This window comes from Cinclus cinclus, chromosome 10, assembly GCF_963662255.1.
Source record: "Cinclus cinclus chromosome 10, bCinCin1.1, whole genome shotgun sequence".
Lineage (NCBI taxonomy): Eukaryota > Metazoa > Chordata > Aves > Passeriformes > Cinclidae > Cinclus > Cinclus cinclus.
The window spans coordinates 396,547-419,857 of record NC_085055.1 but is presented as its reverse complement, the minus strand read 5'-3'; the positions used below and the strand labels follow the sequence as shown (position 1 = coordinate 419,857).

Genomic DNA, 23,311 nt, shown 5'->3' with positions numbered 1-23,311 from the left:
TGAACACTGGGCTAACCTTGTTGACAGGGAATCAGCTACAACTTGAAGCAGTTGCACTCCTGCATGTCAGTTCCTGCAGAAATTTTCTGGCTGTGACTGGAAGAAACATAAGTAGCCTGGGGACCACTCCACCCTGTAATTAAATACCAAACTGCACAAGTGGGGGCTGGAAAACAGGCTAATGAACACACACTTGCAGCAATGTTATCTAAAACATTTTTCTGTGTGAGCATGTGTGGAAAAAAATGTAAGTGTGATTTATTTCTGATAAAAAGCATTTCTGTAGAGGCAGGACAAATGCCTGCACTTATGCCTGTGAGTGGCGGATGTCGTTGCATATTGATCCCCATGCTGGGCTGTGTATACATATTCTGTAAAGAGAATGTTTGCAGTGTTACTTAGACCAGTTTTGGTTTAGGTGGTACAGCCTCATATTTCAAATGAAGACTGAAGGTTTCATATTTTCTCAGTGTGTGTAGAGAGCTTCTTGGTCAGACTCTCATAAACAGATTTGTGAAGCTTTTGCCACTGTTATCTTTATCACTGTTATTTTTAAAATGTTACAGTAAACATTTGCCATACCAGGACATATTCGCCAGTAAGTTCTGCTTGCGGATAAGGAGGCTAATTACTTACAGTATTTAATTTACATAAAATGTTCAGATTTTTTTCTTACTGGTTTCTGTTGGAATAGAGCTTGATTTAACACATTATCAGTTTTATATAACTAAGCGTGCTCAGCAGGACAGTAGAAGAGTAGTATAAATAATACAAATACTATAAAAGGTAATACAAATACTATAAAAGGTAATACAAATACAATGAAAAGTGCTTTTTTTTCCCCCCAAGAATGACAAAACAAATAATACTAAGATAGCTGGACTGCTGAGTGATTTTCTGATATGGTCTTTCCTTGAGAAGCATTTGTGTTAATTGTGTAGAGACTTGTTATTTTACATCAGTGTTGTGCTTGGTGCTGTACAGCATTCATCATGAACTTTTCCATCTTGGGAATGTAGTTACACAGCTGGAAGTGTGGGAGAAGATGGACAGTCTTGAGGAGGTAACTCAGATAAGTGCTGGGAAGAGTGTGGAATTCTATATTCCTGTCTGCAGTGCTGTCCCACAGGTGTGGCCACAGTCACAGGTGGGTGAGGGGTGTCCTGCAAAGGGCTTTGGCTTTCCTTGGTCCTAGCAGAAGAGTGGTGCAAGCAAGAGGCTGTGCATCCCTGCTGGCTTTGGTGTCAGTAGAGAGAGATGTTTCACAGATTCATGTGGCTTTTGGAGCACTTAGTCCACACCTTAAGGGAATTCTTTTGTTCCCTGGTTCCACTGTTTATTCCTGTGGGACTTAAAACCTGAACTGTTCCCCTGGCCAGCATCCCTTTATTAAAAATAAATTATAACATGCTAGAGAGTACCAAGATGCATTAGTGCCAGTGGCTTTTATCCAGAATTGTTGAGTGTGTTAAAGGGTTAGTAATAGGCAGGAAAACTGTGATACACCACTGAAGTTTAATTGTCAGAAATTAAACTGTAGCTCACATTTGTAACTCATTTTAGTGACACTTAGGGAGTTCTGAGATTGGAATGCACACATTAAAACTAAATTTTCAGGCTGTAATTGACGGCATTAGGGGTCTGTCTGACTGCTCCTCAAGTGCTGATTTAATGATGATGATGATGATGTTGGAGTTCCACTTTAAAAACTACCAAGGATCCATGAGCTACTCTTTCTTCTCTGAATTTGGCAGTAGCAACAGCTAGAGTTTCTGATGAAGGCTGGCATTTGTTAATTTTCTGTTTCAAGATGCTGTCTTTCCATGATGAATAGACTGTTTTTTTTACAGAATCTAAAAATCATGTCATCAGTGGTGCTCAAACGAATTTGGTGGTTAATTTGGAATTTGGTGGAGCTTAATAAAATCTAAGGACAGAACCAGATATGGAATAAAGTTGCTTCAGGGGCACATTTGATTTGCAGGATATGATCCAGTTTCCTCTCCTATTGAGTTTTATGAGTTTGGGTACAAGCTACATTTTAGATTGGGCTGTAAAACAGCAGTGAAGGAAGCTCTAAGCAAGACTGCCCTGACTCTAGAAGTATTTACAAGAAGGGTTTCCTTTGAGGAAATAGTTAAGTAACTTTTTGTTAAGGGCTGTCTAGAAGCAAAATTTGGATTTTGGTGTCTGCATTTCTAAATTATTTAAGGAATCAGTGGTAACTGTCCTATGAAACTACTGTGTTGATGCAGAATTTTATATATTTGAGTTATGTACACTTTTAAGAGAATAAATTAATAATGTGGACGTGGAATTATTGGTTTAATGACATTTGTCTAAAGCTAGTCCTTAAGTCGTAGTGTTAAACCCAAAGTCCTGGAGTATATGTGCATTAATGGATGATAACTGTCGTACTTTCATCTCATTAGATGAGCTGAAAATACAGTTGCTTTATGCATTAATGATTAGGAAATAGTATCAATCAGCATGTTCTTAAAAAGATATCTATAGAATTGATACAGGTGTTAATTAAGAATGCTACCATGAAAACTAGATGTTTTGTTTGAATCCATCTGAAAGGGTTTTGTCTTTACTAATGGTTTGGGTTGCACAAAGAAAGAAGATTAATAGTAATTTTATTTTTACCATGTTTATGTGCTGCTGTAGCCAACATCTAAAAACTAGTCTGCCTGACCATCTTTATTCTGTAATTAGTAAATGACAGTGTGGAGAGCTGTCTGCTTCTGAAGGTTATGTATGTGCTCAATTTTGAACAGGCTTGGCAATATAGAATCTGTAAAGTCTTACTTTCCAGCTTTTTGCTGTTCACTCCTTCAAGTAATGTTGGAAGAGTCAGTGGCTGGGCTTTGTCTTGTTTCCTTTTGGATGTTTTGGCTGAAGTTGAAAATTCTGTATTTTTGATGTTGGGGCCTGTTACAGGACAAGAGCTTCTTTGTTTTTGTTTGGTGCTCAGGGGCTTTGCTTCCTTGGCAGATACAAATTGTATCAAAGCAAATAAATCCAAAGGAAAAGTCATGAGGGCTGAATTTCAACATACAGATTTGTAGCATTTTCCCTCTTCATTTAGGGAGAGAGTGGTCAGCATGGTGTAGAATGGAGGTATTTGGGGGATTTGTTTGTTTGTTTGTTTGTTTGTTTGTTTGTTTGTGGATCTTTCTCTTTTCTTTGATTAACTCAAAGTCCAGACCTAGAGAACTCTTCAGGAACAGAAGAGCTGGGAACACTGCACTGACCTGCAGTTCTCCCTACCTGTGACTATTTTAAAGGCAGATGTGATGAAAGCTGCACTGCAGACAGATACAGACTTGCTAAGGGAATTGAGCAGAATGTATTATGTTAAAACTGAAATAATTGCTTAGAGTGTCACCAGAAAATAATGCAGTATAAAGGGAGATGTGAAAGAGGAGCTGGCCTCTCATGTGTGCTCATGGTTCACAGCATGTGCACCAGCACAGCACAGCAGCAAAGAGCTGCAAGTTCAGACACAGCTTGTCCTGCAGTGACTTGTTTCTCTGATCATATGTCTGCTGACTCCTCACTGTCCACATGGCCAAAATGCTCCTTTTTGTTATTAGGTATTGATCTGCCCCTGATAATTTTTGGATGTATTATTCTGGTAGTCTTCCAGGTTTGAGATATAACAGGATTCTTCCATGGTACATTTGAGTTTTTTCTTGTACCACAAGTAATCATTTTTTCCTACCTGTGATCAATTTTCCTAGTCTGTCTACTGTTTTGTTGTTGTTTTTTTTTTGTTTTTTTTTTAATTAAATGTTCTGTGTTCCTGTTTTTCAATGGCTGATTGGTGAGCAAGGGTCTAAGCATTACAAAATGCAGTAATAGTCTTTGGTCAAGCAATTATTGAAATTGTATTAAAGTGTCTTGTTTCCAAAACCAAAAGTAGTATTTGAACTGTGAGCCTTAAATTTTGTGTGGGCTTATAAAGAAGTTCTCAAAACTTTCTGATTTATGTATTTTCTTAGTCTTCACTGGCACTGTGAAGCCCCCTGAGTACAGCAGCATCTGAGCAGAAGGAAGTACGAGTCATTGGGAAGCTGACCTGGGCTGGAGGAAACAGCAGTGCAGTTCCTGTTGTGCTGCTGATTCTCTCTTTGGAAATCACGTCATTTCTCTTTGCCTCCTTTCTGGGCTTCATTTTAGCATCTCTTCTTGTCCATGAAAAACTTCTGTGTATTGAAACAGGCAGTGTACAGTAATAAACTTTAAATATTGCTTCATGGAAGTTGTTTCTTATCATGCAAGCTTACACCCTTTTGTGTTCTCATGGATCAGCTCAGACTTTAATCACCAAAATATCATAGGCAGTTGTTGGTGATTCCTGATTGATTGCTGGCAGCAACAGGAGTTCAAAATCCCTGAGAAAAATACAGATTGCTTTTGAAATACACTTCTGCTGCTGGCTTGTTTGCAAAAGCAAGCTACAGTTTGTACAAACTACAGCAGCTTCCCAAAGCTTTCAGACATTAGAACACAAAGATGAATAGACAAGGAAGACACCTTACCCTGCTGGAGTCTGTTAGATTTTCAGATCATATTCCAAAGGTCTCTTCACCTGATAAAATCGTCTGGCCAATGTTGGTTGTGAGTTGCCTTTTTATAAAAAGAGTGGAAGAAAAAATAACAAAACTGAACTGTTTGGTGTTGTTTGTTTAAGCAGCCTTTTGTAAGCTTAAGGTAGAAATGCCAAAGTTGTTTTCAGAAGTTTCTTAAAATCCTGTATTTTGAAATGCTTCAGGAATAAAAGTGATTGCCATTTGAGAAAGGCTTTGGATTGTCTTAGACTGTTTGGACAAAAGCAGCTTTTCTAATTTTGACATGTGCTCCATATGGTTTATCTCAGAGCACACAGGCAGTTCCATCTGTGAATTCCTGTCTTTGCAACCTCTTGCCACTGCCCTCACCTGCCTGAGGTGTCTCTGACTCAAACAAAGCAGGCTTTGCAGCAGCAAATCAGAGCAGTCTGTGCTGTGTGGGCATCATTGTGCAGCTCTGTGGGGAATGCAGGAAAGGTCAGCCTTTTGGAGCTGACAACCAGAATTTAGTGTGGGAATTCTTCAGAAAAGGTTTTTATATTTCACATTTGGTTTTGATACTGCACTTCCCATTTCATGTTTTACTCATTGTGTTGTATATGTTTAAACAGAAAGAGAAGTGCTTTTGATTCTTGAGATTGGGGAAAATATTTTTTTGCAAATGAATTAAAATGAATGATGAAGAAAAGATGATGTAAAGAAATGCCTACTGTTACTTAAAATGTAATTTCTAAAGGCATAAAGTGGACTGAATTGTATCAGCACATGTCAAAACTGAGGGTTTGATGTGAGTGAAGTTAATGTGAAAATTGTGGACCACATTTTCATTGTGAATAAATGTGTGTCTCTGCTGCCTACAGCTTTAACTGACGTGGCCTTGCCAGCAGGAGGGGCACAGTGATGCCAGTGATCCTCCCCATCCCTTCACACTGCCGAGGATATACCTGCTCTAATGCTTTGGCAGCCATTCCTTTGATGGAGACTTTTCCAGTCGTGGGATGGTATTTTCACAGATGCTTCCATCACTGTCTCTCAGCCCTGACATTACTAATAGTAGATTATGATATTAGATAAAGCTTAATTTTATTAGAGGTGGTGGAGTGCTCTACTTCTTTATTCATCTTTTATAGTTGGCATTTTGATTTTCTTCTGTTTCTGGAGGACTTTATGGAAGTGGAAAATGAATGACATGATACTGCAAAAGGGCAGGCAATGCAAAATTTAATAACTAGAGTAAATGAGATTTCTAGTGAGGCTATTTACAACTTACTGAAAGTGCAACTGTAAATCATTGATACATAAAAGAAATTAAGGTTTTGTTAAAGCTTCAGCAGTGAGACTAGTCAGTAAAGGTATGTATGGTGTAAAACACACTTTTTCAAAGCTAGGAGAGATCCTGGTTTGAGATTTGTAACTGTATAAAAACCTTACCAATTTTAGGCCATAAGACATAAATGAAAAAATAGCTCTTGGTATTAGCCATGCTAATGCTCTCCCAAATATATGAAGAGATACTCGTTTAAGCAGTCATGTGCAGTGACTGGGTAATTCACATTATTATGATTATTTTCTTTCTGTGGTAGTCTTTCTTTGAGGACAGAGGGAAGATCTAACTTTGATTCCACGAGCTCTGGGTACTTATATATGTTGGGGATTATTTGGCAAATTTGCCATGATGTTCCATTGCCAAACATCCCAGCGAGGGGTCGTGCTGCCATGGCAGGTCCCTGTTTTGTGTTGCAGCGTGGAAATGAGTGAGAAGTCTGTGGCAGCAGAAGTGGCTTCAGGTGCTGTGCGTTCCAGAAAGCAACTCCTGTGTTGATTCTCTTGCCAAATAACTGCCAAAACTTCTGCATTGGCATGGTCCTGGTCTTGGTGCTGTGTATTTATGGTCAAGTATTGCTCAAAACATTCATTAAGTGTTGAGGTTTTCATGTGGCCTTTTTTTAGCAATTATGACAGATCTTTCTTGTAACAAAGAGTTGGACAGTGGAGGGTGAAAGAGAAGTGTAAGTTTGCAGATAAAACAAACTGGGATGCAGTTAAGACACAGGAGCACTGCCAGTTTCCATTTTGTGCTACTTTCCCTGCAGATACAGACATACATTGCATTTATTTGTTTTGTGGTACTCCCTGGTTTGCTTTACGAAAAGCATGCCTTATACCAAGGATATTGTCTCATGAACATTTCCTTTTTCTGTCAGGATGGCTTCTACTAGAACAATATTTTCAGTGGTCTTTTTTTATCTTAGAGAAACAAATGTCTGATTCATTTTTCTAGAAAAAACAGGAAGCTGTGAAGTAGATAGACTGGAAAAGAAATGCATACTGTAACTTAAAATGTAATTTCTTAAGGTATAAAGGTATAAAACTGGAAGTAACTCTTTGTTAGATTCTAAGGGGATATTACACTTTTACTGTTTTTCTCCTATTATCTGAACTTCATGTGAAGGACAATTTAAGATGATCTTGTTAAAAAAAAACCAAAAAAAACCCCAAAAAACACCTACTCATGTGAAAACTTCAGATAAAAGCAGCTTCAGCACAGCAGCATTTGGAAGCATGCAGCCTCTGCACCTTTGTGAGTGATGTTTTCTGTGCCCATGTTCAGTCTTGCTGCACTGGGTCTGACACAGTGACACAGATTTTTACCACAACTAAGTACTTCTCAAAGCAAGAGAAAAGACCAAATGGGGAGATTGAAGTTGGGAGTTCCTTCTGGCATGTATGAGGCTGAGATTTTTTTAAAATGAAATGACATGATTAATGGATAAAATGTTCCAATTTATTTTAATAGACTGAAAAACGCTGCATGTTCATAATCAGGTTACTAAGCATGGCTCTTTTTTTTTTTTTTTTTTTTTTTTTTACTTCCATAGAAATGATTGATCCTAGAGGCAGATTATTCTCAGATGGGTGTGCAGATCTGCTATTGTGACCTTCTTGGGTGCTAGAAATATCCATAGATATTTTGTACCTGTAAAAAGCAGAATGACTGTATGTTGAAAGGGAAGTGGAGCATTCAAAATCCCATACCACAGTAATTACTGCAGTGGGATTCTGGTGCTAAGTACATGCAGTCCCAAGTAATAACCAGTGGTGAGGTATTGATGCTATGCTGTGTCACTGGTGCTGGTCCTGACCTTGCTGTGAGTAATCTGGTCCTCCATCCCAGCACCTCTGTTACTGTTCTGTTCTCCCTGGGGGCTCTAGTCTTTATTGTTGCAGTAAATACAAAAATTGGAAATGATTGAAAAATTATTCCCTTAGCACAAGCATTGTGAAAACATAAAGATTTGTCCTTTGTGCTTTAGTAGCAATGACAGAGGATGCATCCTAAGGAGAAGTCAAGCTGAAAGGCTTCTGTTATTCTGGCACTTTTGTACACTGACAGATAGGAGATGAACCTTCTCAGAGCTGTAATGAAATAGCTCTGCTGAAAGTATGTTCAGTTTTGGCTTCTGCTGATAAGTAAAATACTATGCGGAAAGATTATCTCAACTGTATAAAGCACCTGGGAAGTGCAGAACCATCAGCAGTGCCTCTGTCTTATTTGGTGTTTTTTTTCTTGATGACTGTGCTAGGAACAGCAGAGGAGAAGTCTGAACTAAAATTCCTCTTGGGCCATAGGGAAAGAACATACCACTGCAAGAATTCCACCTGATACAGACCCAAGTTTTTCCTGACTGTTGTGCAGGTCCCTCTTGCAGCTTGCATTTTAGGTACTGGCAGAAGGGAAATGTGTACTAGTCATTCAGTTTCCAGCATTTTTATCAAAAACAAAAGTTGCAAAGGTGTTTCACCATAGGGTCTTTGGAACAAAGACAAGCTATGTCAGTTTTTAAAATTGAATTTATATGTGACATTTTACATAAACCACAGCTTTAAAAAAAATTATTTAATGTTTACTCCTGAGACTTTGCAGTTTACAATTGAATTATTTCTTTGGGACATTTGAATAACTGTTCCTTTGATAGTGTAATTCCAGATGGCATATGCAAGACTCTTGACCTACCAGATCATCTCTGCTAGGCCTAAATAAATCATGCAAAGTCTTCCCTTTGCTGAATTCTTTACTGAATTCTCACTTTAAAAATGTTTAATTCAATTTAAAATCCTAATATTATCACCCTATTATAAAGCAATTTAAATACATGTATTTCAGAATCCTGATACAAAGTTTATTGATTTGTAATTTTTAATTCTAAGGCATTTTGGATTTTACAGGGAAAAGTTTTGCTTTCATGAATATTAAAGAAGCAATAGAGTACAAAACATACATAGAGCTGTTAAATTGTATGGTGATTTGATTTGAAAGAAGGATCACGTGTGTGAAGTTTTCTTCTGAAAAAGTTATGAAAAAAGTGCCTCCATGTTTTAATGCAGTCTACATGAACAAAATAGGCAATTTTTCACACTTCGATATAAAGAGTTTTGTGGTTAATTCATATGTTTGGAATCTTTTTTTAAAAAGTGAGCTGTAATGAAGATCATAGTAAGCATTTTAAATAAGCATAACCAGTTGATGACAAGTGCTAAGTGAGTGGAATATTATTTATTGTTGTAAGAAACTTACAGGTTCTTAATAGAACTGTTACTGAAATTGATGGATATAAGCCATTATTTTTCCGTCATAGTTCTGAGAGTCACCTTTAACAGATCCATTCTTTTGCATCATATGTCACCATGATCAAAATAGTGACACTTATAATTGGTGGAACGGCTAGACTGTGTCTTATTCCTTAATCTGTTATTAAGATATTTGTGCTTTCACTTCATGGTTATTATTTAAAGTAATGTAAAGCAAGAGGATGATCACTTTAAGCACAGGTGAGGCATACAGTTGTTCTTCAGTTCTCACAGCTGGCTTGGCCTTTCTTTTCCGAATAAAGTCTAACCTCAGATATCTGGATTAAATCTGGATTAAATTAAAAAGGGCTACAAATTTAAACCTGGGGTTGATTAATGATTTGATAAAAGAAGGGGCTGGGAAGTGTCCTGCTGCTCCCCCTGCTCTGCTCCCCCTGCTCTGCTCTGGCCTTGCCACTGAGACAGGGAGCAGCTCTGCCTGGTTCTCTGTCCTGGCTTCTTTCTGTGTGAGAGCAAAGAGGCTGCACAGAGCTCTGCCAGCAGCCTCTGATTTCATCTGTGTGGGAGCTCTGGCTTTAGGGGCACAAATCTGACAGGTAGCTTGGGTTTGAGTCCCAGTTCAGTATCCAAGAAAAAAGACTGTGATTTTGTTTTGTCTGATGTAAGCTGAACTGAAAATGAAAATAGAGGATGATTGCTCTTACTGCTCAGGTAATAATCTGATTATTTCATTATTGTGAATTGTGATACTGTCAGCATAGAGTTAAATTTTACAAGCTAAATTTTTTAATAGGACTTTATTACTCTTCACTGAGCTCAGTACACCAATAAAATATCACAGATACCTATTAAGATGAGTGAATACCTTGCAGGTCATATCTTAATTTGCATTCTCACAAAGTTTCTTTTGCCTCCTAGCAGTTTATTTTTGGTCAGAGGTTCTTTTTCACTTGCTGTTTGACTTTGGATAGTACAAAGTCTTTGGCCTCTTTTGAAAAACCATAAAGGATTTTAAGAGTTTTAATAGTAATAAAATACAGTCCAGCAAAATATTTGTGATGTGAAATTGTCCAGGAGGGCAGATGTCCTGGGTTTGCGCAGCTTGGAGAGGAACAGGCTGCGGGTGACTCTGCTGTCTGTGAGTCCTTCCTGGGGGAGCAGAGGGGGTGCTGGACGCTGCCCATCCCTGGGCACAGGGCACAGCTGCGCTGGGGAAGCTCAAACTGGACATCAGGCTAAAGCTTTTCGCTGATGGGATGGTCAGACACGGGAACAAGCTCCCCAGGGAAGTGCCCCCAAGCCCATTGTTGGTCAGAAAGTGCTTGGGTGACTCTCAGCTGCTTTAACTTCTAGGTTGCCCTGTGTGGAGTCAGGAGTTGGACTGGATAATCCTCATGGATCCCTTCCAGCTCAGGATATGACAAGTTTCTATTAAATAATCCTGCGCTTTTTAAATAAGTCCAGTTGAAATACTGGGAGACTGTTTTTCAGTTAAGAAGCTGGTCTGAAATACTTCATTCCTACTAGATTTTAAAGACCGGATTTTAGGTACCAGATTTTAAATGGTTTATTAGGAAATTTTACAGCACTTGGGGCACTGCCTTTTAAATTACATTTTTCAGTCAATATCAGCATTTTTTGTAGCTATGATACAACATTTTAGCATTTTAAAAAGTCACATCTTTTCTGAGGGTAGCTAAGGTTTTTCTCCAACCCCTCCATACACACACGCACACATCCCACACTACTCCCCAGTCAAAATTGTATTTGTTAGCCAGGTTAAATGTCTAGGCTAAGCATTGCCTGATCAGTCACTCTGTTGCATTCCTAAATAAATAGATTTAGGGCCTGCATCTGACTTGCTGATAATGTGTGTAATTTGTGCTGCTGCCATTTCACAGCATTATTCCTTTAGAACACAGCGCAGTGTATTCCTGTGACATGTGCCCATCTTCTCACACCAGTAATCCCAGACAAGTGTTCACTGCACCCCATTAGAAATCACTAAGGTGCACCTACACTGCTAAACATCTGATTATTTTATATTTATTCTGAGCTTAAGGGAAGCCCTACTTGTCCACATTTGTACTTAAAAAGATTTCAAATAGACTATGTTTGACTGAAATATTAGTGCAGTGTCAGTAATGACAGGAATTCCTTATGTTCAGCTAAATTTACTTGAAATTCTGGTCTCTTTTTTAAATTCTCATGTACAGAGAGCACCAGTGCAGAACTGTCACCCTTCCTAAGCTCAGGTCAACTGTCAGCTTTGAGACATTGTTTCTTTATTTTGGAAGTGTTTTGTTTGAGAAAAGACTTGGTATTTTAACCAGCTCCTGCTTTTCATCTGTTTTTCATGGCAAATGATCACATTTCTCAACTATTTGCAAACAGTGTCTGGCAGGATTTCCTGGATACACATTAGTTTTGAGATTGTAAGAGGTCAGCTTTCTGATCTCTGGTGATTAGTGTGGTTATTTGTTCTGCCTTTTCTTCCATGGGAACTAACCAGCTCATAAGAAAGGTAGAAATAGTGTCCAAGAAAAATTCATCGCTAGCTGATCACCTCCACCATGAATCATAAAGAAAAAAAATAACCCAAGTAGGACATCTCCTAACCTTTGTGTGTTAAAACCTTCTGAACAGCTGGAACCAATATGTTTGGGGTCAGAGTTTTATAAGAAGCTTCCGAGAAAGTTATTCATAACCTGATCCCATCTTTGTCTATGAGAGTGAGGTACTGAGGTACTCACAGCACATAACTCATAAGTTGAAGTTGTGTGAACAGAGGACAGTGGATAACTAGTGCTGACTGTGAAAAGAGCCATGTCTTTTAGACCTTTTTTTAAATATTCTAAGCTGACCTCCAAAATTAAGAGGGTATTAAAACCAGGTAAACCAGCATATGTTTATAAAAATTTGACCAATTTTAATTTGTTTCTTGTGACTCCACTGGAAGAAGTGATGGAATTTTTCTCATGTGCTTATGTTATGTAAGAGATTGAAGCCATGGAAATTTTTCCATGTTGCAAGGGAACCCCCTAAATGTGCAGTAGGGAATACTAGAGAAGATGCTGACGCTGATAAAAGACAGGGTTTTGTCATTATTTGCATAGAATCCATCAGACATTTCCTCAGGCCCTGAAAGTGAGGGGTGTGTTTGGGTATCAGAAGTCCTAATGGATTTCTGAATCTTATCGGGAAGAAGAAAGAGCCATGTTCTACATTCCGTAGCTTCAGCAGTTGAATTTGGTTAATTGCTTTCCTTTTCCTCACCTTCTGAGGACAGAAAAAGAAGGCAACATTCTGTTCTACCTTTTGTCTGTTTAAGAATTATATCTCTTCTGAATTGTCTGTTTTCCTGACTGTATTCTCAGTAGTGATTAAATGGCCCAAATGGAGGAAGTAAGATAAGTCCTGATGCATTCAAAGTCATGGTTGTCTCAGCATTCATTTAAGTGAAGCAGATTTTCTTCCATTGAATTTTTTTTACAGAGGAAATGCCAAAGGCATCCTGATCACTGCTTTCTCTGCCCATGGTGTCTGGAGCCTTTGTTCTGCTATACAAATGCAGAAAGTTTTGGATTTGTAGGGTTGGGGCTGGAGGGGAAGGACAAGCAGCTCTGCTGGTTGTTTTTTAGATAGTTGTGGATTCTCCCCACTCTGGTGTCTGCAAGAACATCACCAGTGCCACTGACTCGCAGTTGGGGCAGTGGAGATGCTGTGTGGAAGGTTCTTTAGACCTTGCAGAAAGGTTTGGGCAGCACAAGTCCATCAAGTCACCATTCGTGCTCGTGTCCTTATGTACACACACTGCACATGATAAAAGAAACTCATAGTGTTTATTTAACTTTAAACATATAGGCTTGAAACAGTGGTTCTTATGACTCTGTGATTAATCTGCGCCATATAACACTTGAAAGGATAGCAGGGACCAAAAACCAGAATTTGTGGTTGGATAAAAACAGAAGTTTGGCATATTCAGTCATTGGCAAGTGAATAAACTTCAGTGTTTACAGGTATGGTACCAGTCACAAAGTTGCTCCTGATGATATTTCAATAAAAAATTATTTTCTAAAACACTGAGAGATTTGAGTGGCTTGATATTTTAAATAATTCTATCTACCTCATAACCACTACTGAGGTAGATAAATATAGACCCAAAGTAATTTTATTCATCTAAATAGTTATGCCTGTGATATATTGAATGAAATTTGTTGCCTAAACAGTATTTTGAGTTGGTTATGTTGTAACTAAATCATGGGAGAAAATGCTTTTGCATTTGCTCTTTGGCAGACTAAAGTATTATTTACAAGATGTAAATCTTGGTCTGAAAAGTTAGGGATTTGGGCCATGGAGGGAAAAAAAAATAGTATCTAGTTTGGCTCTGCATGTCTGTTGTGCTGTAGCTACTGACATTCATATTAAAATATAAATATTGCTGTCTGTGAAGTTCAGAGAACAGAAGTTATTTTGACTTTTTTGGAGCTTAATAAATGTACTGACCTGAAAGCTGAGGTTATGAGAATGATCTCTGCCTTGGAGCTGCAGTACCAGGAGCTGCTTTGCACAAATGTGTGTATTTTGAGCCAGTGTTAAGCTTCTAGAGAAGGAGGAGTGTCTGTTTGGGAAAGCTGTTCCTCAAACCAATCTGTGTTATTGTTTGGAAATCCTGACCAAGCAGTTCAAAAGCTTGTCATAAGAAAAAGTTAAAACAACTGCTGTGCATTTGTGGAAAGAAATTCTGGAGACTGTTGTAACAGTATTTTGTTGTCTTTTGAAGAAATGGTTTTCCCTGTATGATTTCAAAATCAGAGAGTAGGCAGGATTGCAGATGGGCCTATTTATGGAGTAGAAAATAGTTTTATTTCTGCAACAAAAATCTTTTACAGAAGTGTACTTGGATATATTGTAATGATCTGAAGCTCTTGACAAGTTATTCTTCGAATTACAAGGCAAAAGCAGTGCATAATTGTGAGTTAAATAGCAAAATAGAGTCTTATTGGTATTATGATAATTAATTCAACCCTCTAAATTCTATGATTAAAAATGCACCAGTGCTAGATTTTATTTTTTTTTAAATGAACATGCCAAAATGCACAATACGCTGGAAACATTAGTGTTTTTCTGACAGACTCAGAAAGCAAAACATGAAATAAAAATCTAGAATACAGAGAAGAATTCTGGGACTAAATTCTGTGGAGTCATACCTTTCTCTGCTTCTGGCCAGTGCAGTAGAATATGACATTAAGTATTTTTTCTATAACTTCAAAGGTATTTTGTGTCCTGTTTTGCTCTGGGTCGTTTTTCTATCCTACCATCTGTTCTTGCCTGGGGAGGATTTTCAATGTGTCCTTATAAAGGGACTCTGCATAGTTGAAGTAGGAGTTCTTGTTTATGTATTAATTTCTACTAAATTTCTACTAGAATGGACAATATGTTAAAGTAATAGCAGCTTGTCTAGAAATGCCACCTTTGTAGACAAAGAGTGTTTATTAGGCTGGGCCACTTCTCCCATTCTTGTTACAAGACAGCACCAATTTAAATTTTATGTATGCAAACCCTGATTGTTCATAAATATGGTCCCTTTTGATATGGCTTTTATGCTGGTAAAGTGAGGCATTCCCAACAAGACCTGTGAGAGCCCTCTAGCTCAAGTAGAGAGCAGGTAGTTTCCTTTCATTCTATAAACTGTTCAACAATTTCAGAAACTGAACACATCTGAAAATGTCATGTATCTCTCATGAAAGAATGCTTTGTCTTCAAATTGCTACATGTTCCCCTAAATAAAATAAATATGGTTTTAATAAAATTATTAATATATCTCTTTAAATATGAGTGCTACAGACAGTCATCAAGGAAACAAATACATTATTGCTGTTGTATATTATATACATTACAAAACCCTAAGAATGTTCTGTACAATAGCTTCATTCAGTGCCTTTTTATTCCTTTCCAGAATTGGGATTTCATCCAAATTCTAAAGGTTAAGTTGTCAATAGAACTCAAAGGGTGTTTTGTTTCCATTTGTATAACTAGTTTAATGTTTTTTAAGGCCTCCATGTACAGCAACAATGGAATCAGTCAGTTACAGGGGACCTTAGCAGGACATTCTCAAAGTTCTCTTCACAGCAAATTATGCTGAAACTAATTCAGGAAAAGAGCAACTCTCTTCACTGAAGGAGTTACTTAGCATAGCATAATAAATATTCAAATACAGATGTAATGTTCCAGCTTCAAGATCAGAGATGATGATGAACATGCAGCAGGAGAACAAAGTCCATGGTTCAATCAGTTTAATAATTACATTGTGGTTCCTTGTTAAAGCTTCATGTAATTTTCATTAGACATTATCAGTGTCTGAAAAAGCAAGTGCCATGAATTTGATTAGCTAAAACTTGTGAGCTAGAGTACTGCAGAGCATCACTTGAACTCCCACAGCAACAAGTGGCTGAACTATTGAATGTTATTAATTTCTGCACTCTAAAAGAAAGTGAGGGAGAAATACTGGATTTTATATTTGTATGCTTTTAGTGATGTAAGGAATGATATATTCTCATTCTTTCCAACTGTTTAACAGCAGAAATGGAATCAGGAGCATGCAGCTCTAAGCTCTTCCACCTAGTAGTTATTTTTGTTTCACATGTATACACTGGGTGCGTGATTTTTGCAAAATATTATTAACATTTGGCTTTGAATAAGGCAAAATTTTGTGCATTCCTTATTAAAAGTGAGTAATGTTGGTATATAATTAAATTGCTGAGGCAGCTGTTGTGGCTGAGGCACTCTGGGGGCACCTTGAGTGCTTTGCAGCAGCTGTGAACACACAGTGGCTGCACCAGGTCACTCTGAAGTGCCAGCAAGGGCTTTGGAAGTGCTGGAAGAGTAGGCAGGATTCTTCCTTTTTGAGAGAGGAAAGTTCTTCATACTAAAACCTTAATGCAGCACATGTCTTTGGTATCTGATTTTGGTGTAAAATGAAAATACTGCTGTAGATTTTTGTTAATCTCTCCCATTTTTCCCTCCTCTGTCAGAAATCACAAGACCAGAACTGGCTGTGAAATAGGCTGACACTGTCCCAGCCATTTCACAGCTGATGCTGTCCTGGCTGCAGGGCACTGTTGAGAGCAGTGGCCTGGCCCTGTCCTCCTCTTTCCAAATATTTTACTCCATTTTCTTCTCTTGGGGCTGCAGTCTCAGGCAGATCAGCCTGTTAACATAGCTGAAGCAATCAGCAACATTTGTTTCTGCACGTTCAACAAGCTGACTGAGGTGTCCACCCTTACCTTGGCATCATGGGCTGTTGGCAGGAGCTGTGGCACTGCCATGCCCATGAAGCCATGAGAAGGCTGCCTGCTTCTGGGCTGTAATACAGTCTGTAATCCAGGATTCAGCTGGGACCTTAACTACCTCATGCATCATTTGTGATTTAGAATGCAGAAAAACAGAAGAAACTTCAGACCTGGTTTTATTTGTAACAGCCCAAGTACTCTTTGGTCTGCCCTAGACATTTGGAAACACCAAGAAACCTCAGCATGCTAAGGCACCTGTGCTAAATAGCAGGAAATATGCTGTAGCTATCTGATTTTCCCATCTCAAAGTATTGCCCCATGAAAGGAGCATCTTACCCATTTGTCAAGTTGTATCTTCACAAGGTAGCTTAAAGAAAGGTCCTAGTTCTTCATCTTCTTGTCATCTGGTTTAGTGCTTGCTGAAAAAAAGTAGATTTTTTTCTCCATATAATTGCATTAAAGGGTGCATGTATTTGAAAGAACCCCCTCCAACCTACACTAACACCCCCCATGCCTCCCTGTGATTCCTAATAGGCACATACTCATGGTGGTAGCTGAAGTCACTGGAAGCTGTGTTTTGCACACAAAAGCAATATATATTTTGTAGATTCAGGGGCTAGATGTTTCAAAGTACTCCCTGAAAACACTGGATACTGCTAAATATGTTGTACCCCTGATCTGGAGAATGGGGATAGCTTTGCAAAACCGAATGGAGATGTCTGAAGTTTCACTGTGATGATTTTCTCATTATCTTTTAAAGATAGCTTATTACATTTGTCACTAGAATGGATTTTGAAAATTTTGCAGTAGGTATGGGATGAAGCTGCATGTTAGTTAAAGAAAATCCTTCATAGCACAACAGAAACAAAGCCTTTGAATAGTGAAATGCACTTAGTGAGTAAGACAGGTACCCTCTGGAAAAAGTGTGTGATTAGACACTTATCTGTGGCATTACAGTGCATGGCCACAAGGGAACACAGAGAAGTTAGCACTGAGCTAGCTGTGTTCATTGTGTTAAACTTTCCACATTCCTTTTTTTTAATTTTTTTTTTGGGGGGGCGGGGGGGCTAATGTGAATATAAACTGAAAAGAAAAAAAATCTGAGACAACTGCCAGCCTAACGACATTGATGCTTTGTCTGCACAGTCTGGCATGTAAACTTGATGCCAATCAAGAATTTTCTCCAAATGTTTTCTATGAGGGCTCACGCCAGCGTGAAGCTCATTGTCTTTAGCAGGATGTGATTCAGATCATAATTTAACTCAGTCCCATTTCCACTGAAGTTTGAATTTAATAGACTGTAAACAAGTGACAAGCCATAAAAATTGGGCTGTCCTACTGAAATTGCAGGATTTTGAAGCACTTGTAGGAGAAGTGACTGTCTCTTAATGTGTTTGAAGGTGGCTCCTACATCATGGGGACTGCTGCAGTCTACTTAAAGAGTTTCAGTTATCAAATGAATGGCATCAGGATATGGTGCTGTACTTCCTGTAAAGTCTTTTCATGTTATGATGAGGGCAGAACTTGGCTTTTGAAATATTCCAGTCTATGGTGAGAGAAGGGGAAAAGCAACATGGCAAAGGAAGACATCCAGCTGCATTTAAGGACAGAAGACTGTATTTTCATGCAGTTGTTGGACCACGTCCTGCATTTCCCAGCAAGAAGCATTCACAAATTCTCTTTCAATGTCCAGGAAAACACATAGCATATGTACAGTTTTTTTCATAAGAGGTAGTCTAAAATATTTCTCACCCACTGTTTTCTAGTAAACAATACATTCCTCCTGCTTTTGGACTAGAAGGATGGCAGTAAGAGCAGTGCCTCCCCCGGTCTGCAGTGCTGGCACAAGGTGACCTGGGAGGGACAGGCACGGGCATGCTGAGGGTGACAGGCTGTGCATGGTCTGGCAGCAATTGCTAGTTGTTGTGGCAGCCCCCAGCCAGTCCTCCCACCAGTTCCAACAGCTGCCATAAGCTGCTGTGATGTACCACCTAATTATAGCATTTTCTTGATCCTCTTGATCCCCTTCAGAGATTCCTGGCCCTACCCTTGGCCAAACTCACTACCTAAAGGCAAGGGACTCGTGGAGGTATGACAGTGCCACCACTGCTGCCGCCATCCTTAGGGAGGAGGTTGTGTTTCTGTGGTGACCAGGGGGTTGGAGGTCTCTAAGTGTCCCAATAAATGTAACTTCTGCTGGTAAGCATTTAGCCCAGTTTGATAGGGCAGTGTCATATATACACACAAATTCCATTAGTTTCTGGGAGAATTGGACATGTGCACATAGGGTAATTGTTTGTAAAGCTAAAAATTCTTCCCATTCACATCTTGCATTTTCCTCACCTGTGACTGTAAGACATAGAGATCACATATCAAAGAATGCTAGAGCTAAGGTTTTTAAGTAGATGATACTAGACTTTTACAGATGCCCAATAATCTGTGAGTTTGTACACAGTTCCCCTTTTGCTGCTGCATCCTGCATGGTGCTGGTTACTGGAATAGTGTGGGGCATGGCTCTGGCTGTAGTTTTACCAGAAATTGCACTGCAGTAACCTGAGCAAGCTCAGACAATAGACTTAAATGTTGTGTAATTTTCTGGGGTAATTTTCTTAAATTTGAAAAACTTCCCATATGTATAAAGGTGTATCTGCCACTTCACACAGTGTCAGAGCAGTGTGAATGGCCTCTGACTTCCAATACACTTTCTTTCTGTGCTGTTTTTGTTTTCTGGGAGCAGCGGGATGGGGAGAAGGTTGGGCAATGCTCGGGCTCTGCTCCAGCAGATGTAAACAGATTTCCCAATGTTTGGCTTTGGTGGTGCAGCGGAAGCTGGAGGTGCTCCAGGGCAGTGGAGTGTGGCTCTCTTGGAGGGGCTCCTGAGTCAGGGCTGTGCTGAGTGAGTCACCAGCTGCCCACTCAGCAGCAGCTTCACTTTGATGTGGCTCCTTGCAAAACCCACGCTTGGTCCCTGTGTTTAAGCCCTGATAAAGCACACCAAAAAGCTCGACCATTAGCCAAATTCCTGTTTGTGTTACTTCAGGTGATGGTGCGCTTACAAAATAATCGCTTTGTCTTTCTCAGTTCCCCTACAACCTTTTTAGATTAGTTGCTCTGAATTTCCTAATACCAGAAAAAAAAAGAAAAGAGTCTGAAAATAGAACCCACTGAGATACATTGGTTGTTGGAGTGAGTACAACCAGAAGGAGAATTTGTGTCCCTCATGCTGCTGCTTGCTTTAAACTCACTGAGATGTCCTGGCATGGCTGCAGTGGAAGTCAGGGATTAGAGCCTTGCAGTTAAAAAATGCAGGGCAAAGCAGCAGCAGGAATTCAGAGGAACACTGACATTTCAAAGCAGGAGGTTGACACCCAAACAGGAGGCATTTAACAAAAGTCTAAGGTGCAACAGGTAGAACAGAATCCCAAAGTCTGAGTAAAATACTCCGCTGTTTGGATCTGAGCTTTGGTTTAATTTTTCTTTAATGAGGGTCTACCATTGGGATACAATTTGCCACTTGCTGAATTGAAGCTCTGCAGGACTTTAAGGGTGGGAATGCCATGGTCTGAGCAGGCTGGAGAAGCAGTTATGGTAGATGTTCTCTGTCCTATTTATCAGATTCTTGAGTATCTCATTTGAGTTGTAAATATTTAACTTTCTCTGCTTTAATTGGAACATGTAAAGTTCTTGTTTGCATGTGGAGACCCCCATCAGTCTCACCCATGATGCAGAAGCAGAAGCTAAAATTGACATCTCTGCTTTCCTTTTCTGCTTGTTTATGAATGAATGAAGACCTGGTTGAGAAATGGCCTGCTCTGATGTTAGGATTTATAATAGCAAGAGATGCAAAAATTGCTTATGAAAAAATTGAAATTGAGACTTTTAGTATGGATTTTAGGGGTGCATATGTTTGAATATGCCTCAAATAAGAATTTTATAAAAGTTATAAAAGTGAGTCATAGAAGTTCCTTACTTATCTGTGTTGTTCTAGTTCAATGTTTTAGATGATTGTTATAGTTTGAGGCGCTTTGACTTCATGCACCATATGGAAGAGTTCTTATACTTGAAACCTAAGAGTAAAGAGAAGAAAAGCTAAAATGTAATAAGGATTTACAATGGGGGGAAAATAAAGTGTTTTAATCCTAGAGAGAAGCAATAGTGAGTGGTTTCATTGTGAATAATAACAAACAAATACTCTAGAATCTGCAAAGAAAGGAAATGACTCAGCAGTTTGAGGCTGAGTAACATTCACATAAAAGTGTGATCTTCTGTTTGAGAATTGTACATTAAATGCAAAATATTAGAAGAAAATGGCTGCAGACTGCATAAAGATGTCACATTTTTCTGTTCTTTAAAAATGGTCTAGGTTCTTCTCCTTTTTCTCTTCTTGTAATTCACACTATATTTGGTTATACATGAGATGTATGTACATCACAATATAGACTGAAACTTGATTGTGAAATTGGTCTGATGATCAGCTGGGTGTGCAGTTGTGGCAGTGGTGGCCATGCCGCTAGGGTCTGCAAAAGCAATGGCAAGTTTAAGATGGAGCTCAGTAAAGATTTAAGGCTGTTATTTTAGAGACAGTTGGATTGAAATGGTTTTCCAGACATAGAATGTTTAAAATTTTATTCCTCTTGACACGTTCTTCTTCAAGACTCACCTCTTTGTAACAAAAAAAACCAAACAAAACAATAGAGGAAACCCCACTCAAGTATAGACAGTAACCTGGCTAGCTGGGTGGGCTTGGAGCCAGGCAATCCCTTAACAGATACCAGACCATTGATTGCTTTAACGTGCTTCCTTTTCCATTTCTTGTTTCAAATAGAATTGCATGCTCATCCTTAAAATGCTTGTCCTACTAAGTTTCTTACAAAACAGATGCATTTCAGTGTTAACTTTCAGTTGCAACAAAACCGTAGCTCTTTCACCACTGAATTCTGTGGCCAAAAATAGTTTACAGTGAGCATTGTTATAGTTACCTCACTGGAAAATTTGTGTGGATTTGTGCCTGACTCCACTGTTTTCAGGGTAATAAATGTATATGAGTGTGCATACTGAAATGGTAGGTATGTTGTTAACTACATTACAATAAAAACTCTTAGTGCCTTTACAGAGAAACTGGTGATGACACATGAGGCTATAATTTGTCTGGTTTGGTAATGGGAATATATTCTGGTATTCTTGGAGACATACAGAAAAACTCATTTTCATAGTGTGGAAAGCAGCAAAGCTGTTGGATTTGGCAAGGCAAACACTTGTCTTTTCAACACTCAGTAAAATTACTATTTCTGAGTGAGGAATGGCCATATATTGAGTATGTAGAAAAAAGACTGGTAGGACAAGAGTAAACAACTTTCAGATAATTAAATGATCTGAAGATGAGTATGTATTACAGATTTTTAGTACAACAATAGAATTTAACAATTGTTCAAGTAAAAGTAATATTTAACAGTAGTGCAAAAGGAATTAGAACAGAGGGAGCAGAGGATCAGAAGGAAAAATGAACAGCCAGATGATAGATAATTTCAGGTGATGAAGGGTGAATGTGAAGTGACAAGGGCAGACATGGAATAAGAAAAACTGATAGGACTTTCATGACATTATGCTTAACTGTTTATATAATATACCAGATATTTTGTGTTAAGCTTGTATCTTTTCTTTCTCAGTCACATAGAAAAAATTACAACGTGGCAAGATCCTCGGAAGCCTGTGAGCCAGCCTCTGAACCACATTAGCCACCATCCTGCAGCCACGTGCACACCGGCGCCGCAGAGGTCTATGGCAATGTCTCAGCCAAATCTCAGTGAGTACTGGATGGCATCTCTCTGGTGAAAACACCAAAGAGATAGGAAAAACACCTCCTGATTTGTTTGTCAAAGTAACTTTTGGTTCAAGAAGGTAGCTCTGATTCTGCTATCAGACCTTATAGTGTGTTCTCCCCTTCATTTACTTAATTTTTCCTCTGTAGTCTTGGCAGCAGGTGAATTTGTACTGTTTGAGGTGAAGTTCTAAGGTCTTGTCTTCTATTTTAGGCTCTCCATGGCTCTTTGGTTTAGTGTTAGACACAGAAAAATAAATTCTCTCTGTGCCTTTTTGTTCTGAGTTGGTATAAAACCCCCCACAAGCCCCCCTGTCGTGTCCAAGATGTTGGATTACCTGTCCACAGTCAGTCCTGTGTTTCTTCAGGTCAGAATGTGTAGCTGGTTTGCTTGTTTGTTTGCTTATGGTAGTGGGGCTTTTGCATAGGGAGGTCCTGCACTGGAAGCAACTTGAAAACTACTAAAAAGTCTGCTTTGCAGTATGAGTTACCCACAAAATTCTTGTAACTGATGTCGTTCCCCTACTGCTTCTGTTTAGCACTTCAAGTGTAAATTTAATTGTCGACGTACATCAATCTGATATTGCCAAATTTAAGCCTTAGTGAATATAAAGCCATGAAAACTTAAAAATTTTGAAGAAAATTTGTAAATGGAAGAAAACATTTTCATGTATAATTGAGAATTACAAATAATCCCCAACATTTCACTTCTGGAGCTTTAACTTCTCTACTGCTCAAGAAGATGAGAACAGGTGAGCTTACAGGCTCAAGATCATGAAACTATCTCCAAAAGGCAGACATAAAAACACATAGCGGATTCTTGTTCTGGTTAATTTTTGGTAAGTTATCTCATGATTTCTTGATTGTCACTTGCAGTGTGGTTCATGAGTGCTGTCTCTTCACATGCCAAGAAAATGCTGAGCATTAGCATTAATGCTAATTATCACCAATAGAAGTAGTGCAATATTTGCTTTTGTCTTAAATTTATAAGAAACACCTAGGCTGACCTCTGAGGTAATTAACTTGAGTCCTTT

At 38.7% G+C, this 23,311-nt stretch overlaps 1 protein-coding gene across 1 annotated transcript in view; it reads left to right on the top strand.

Moving 5' to 3' along the window:
- WWTR1 (WW domain containing transcription regulator 1) overlaps positions 1 to 23,311 on the top strand; it is a 43,339-nt gene that overhangs the window by 2,575 nt on the left and 17,453 nt on the right. The window contains exon 2 of the mRNA XM_062499057.1: positions 22,126 to 22,262. Within this exon, the coding sequence (XP_062355041.1) occupies positions 22,126 to 22,262 (137 nt within the window). The remainder of the gene's footprint in view (positions 1 to 22,125; positions 22,263 to 23,311) is intronic.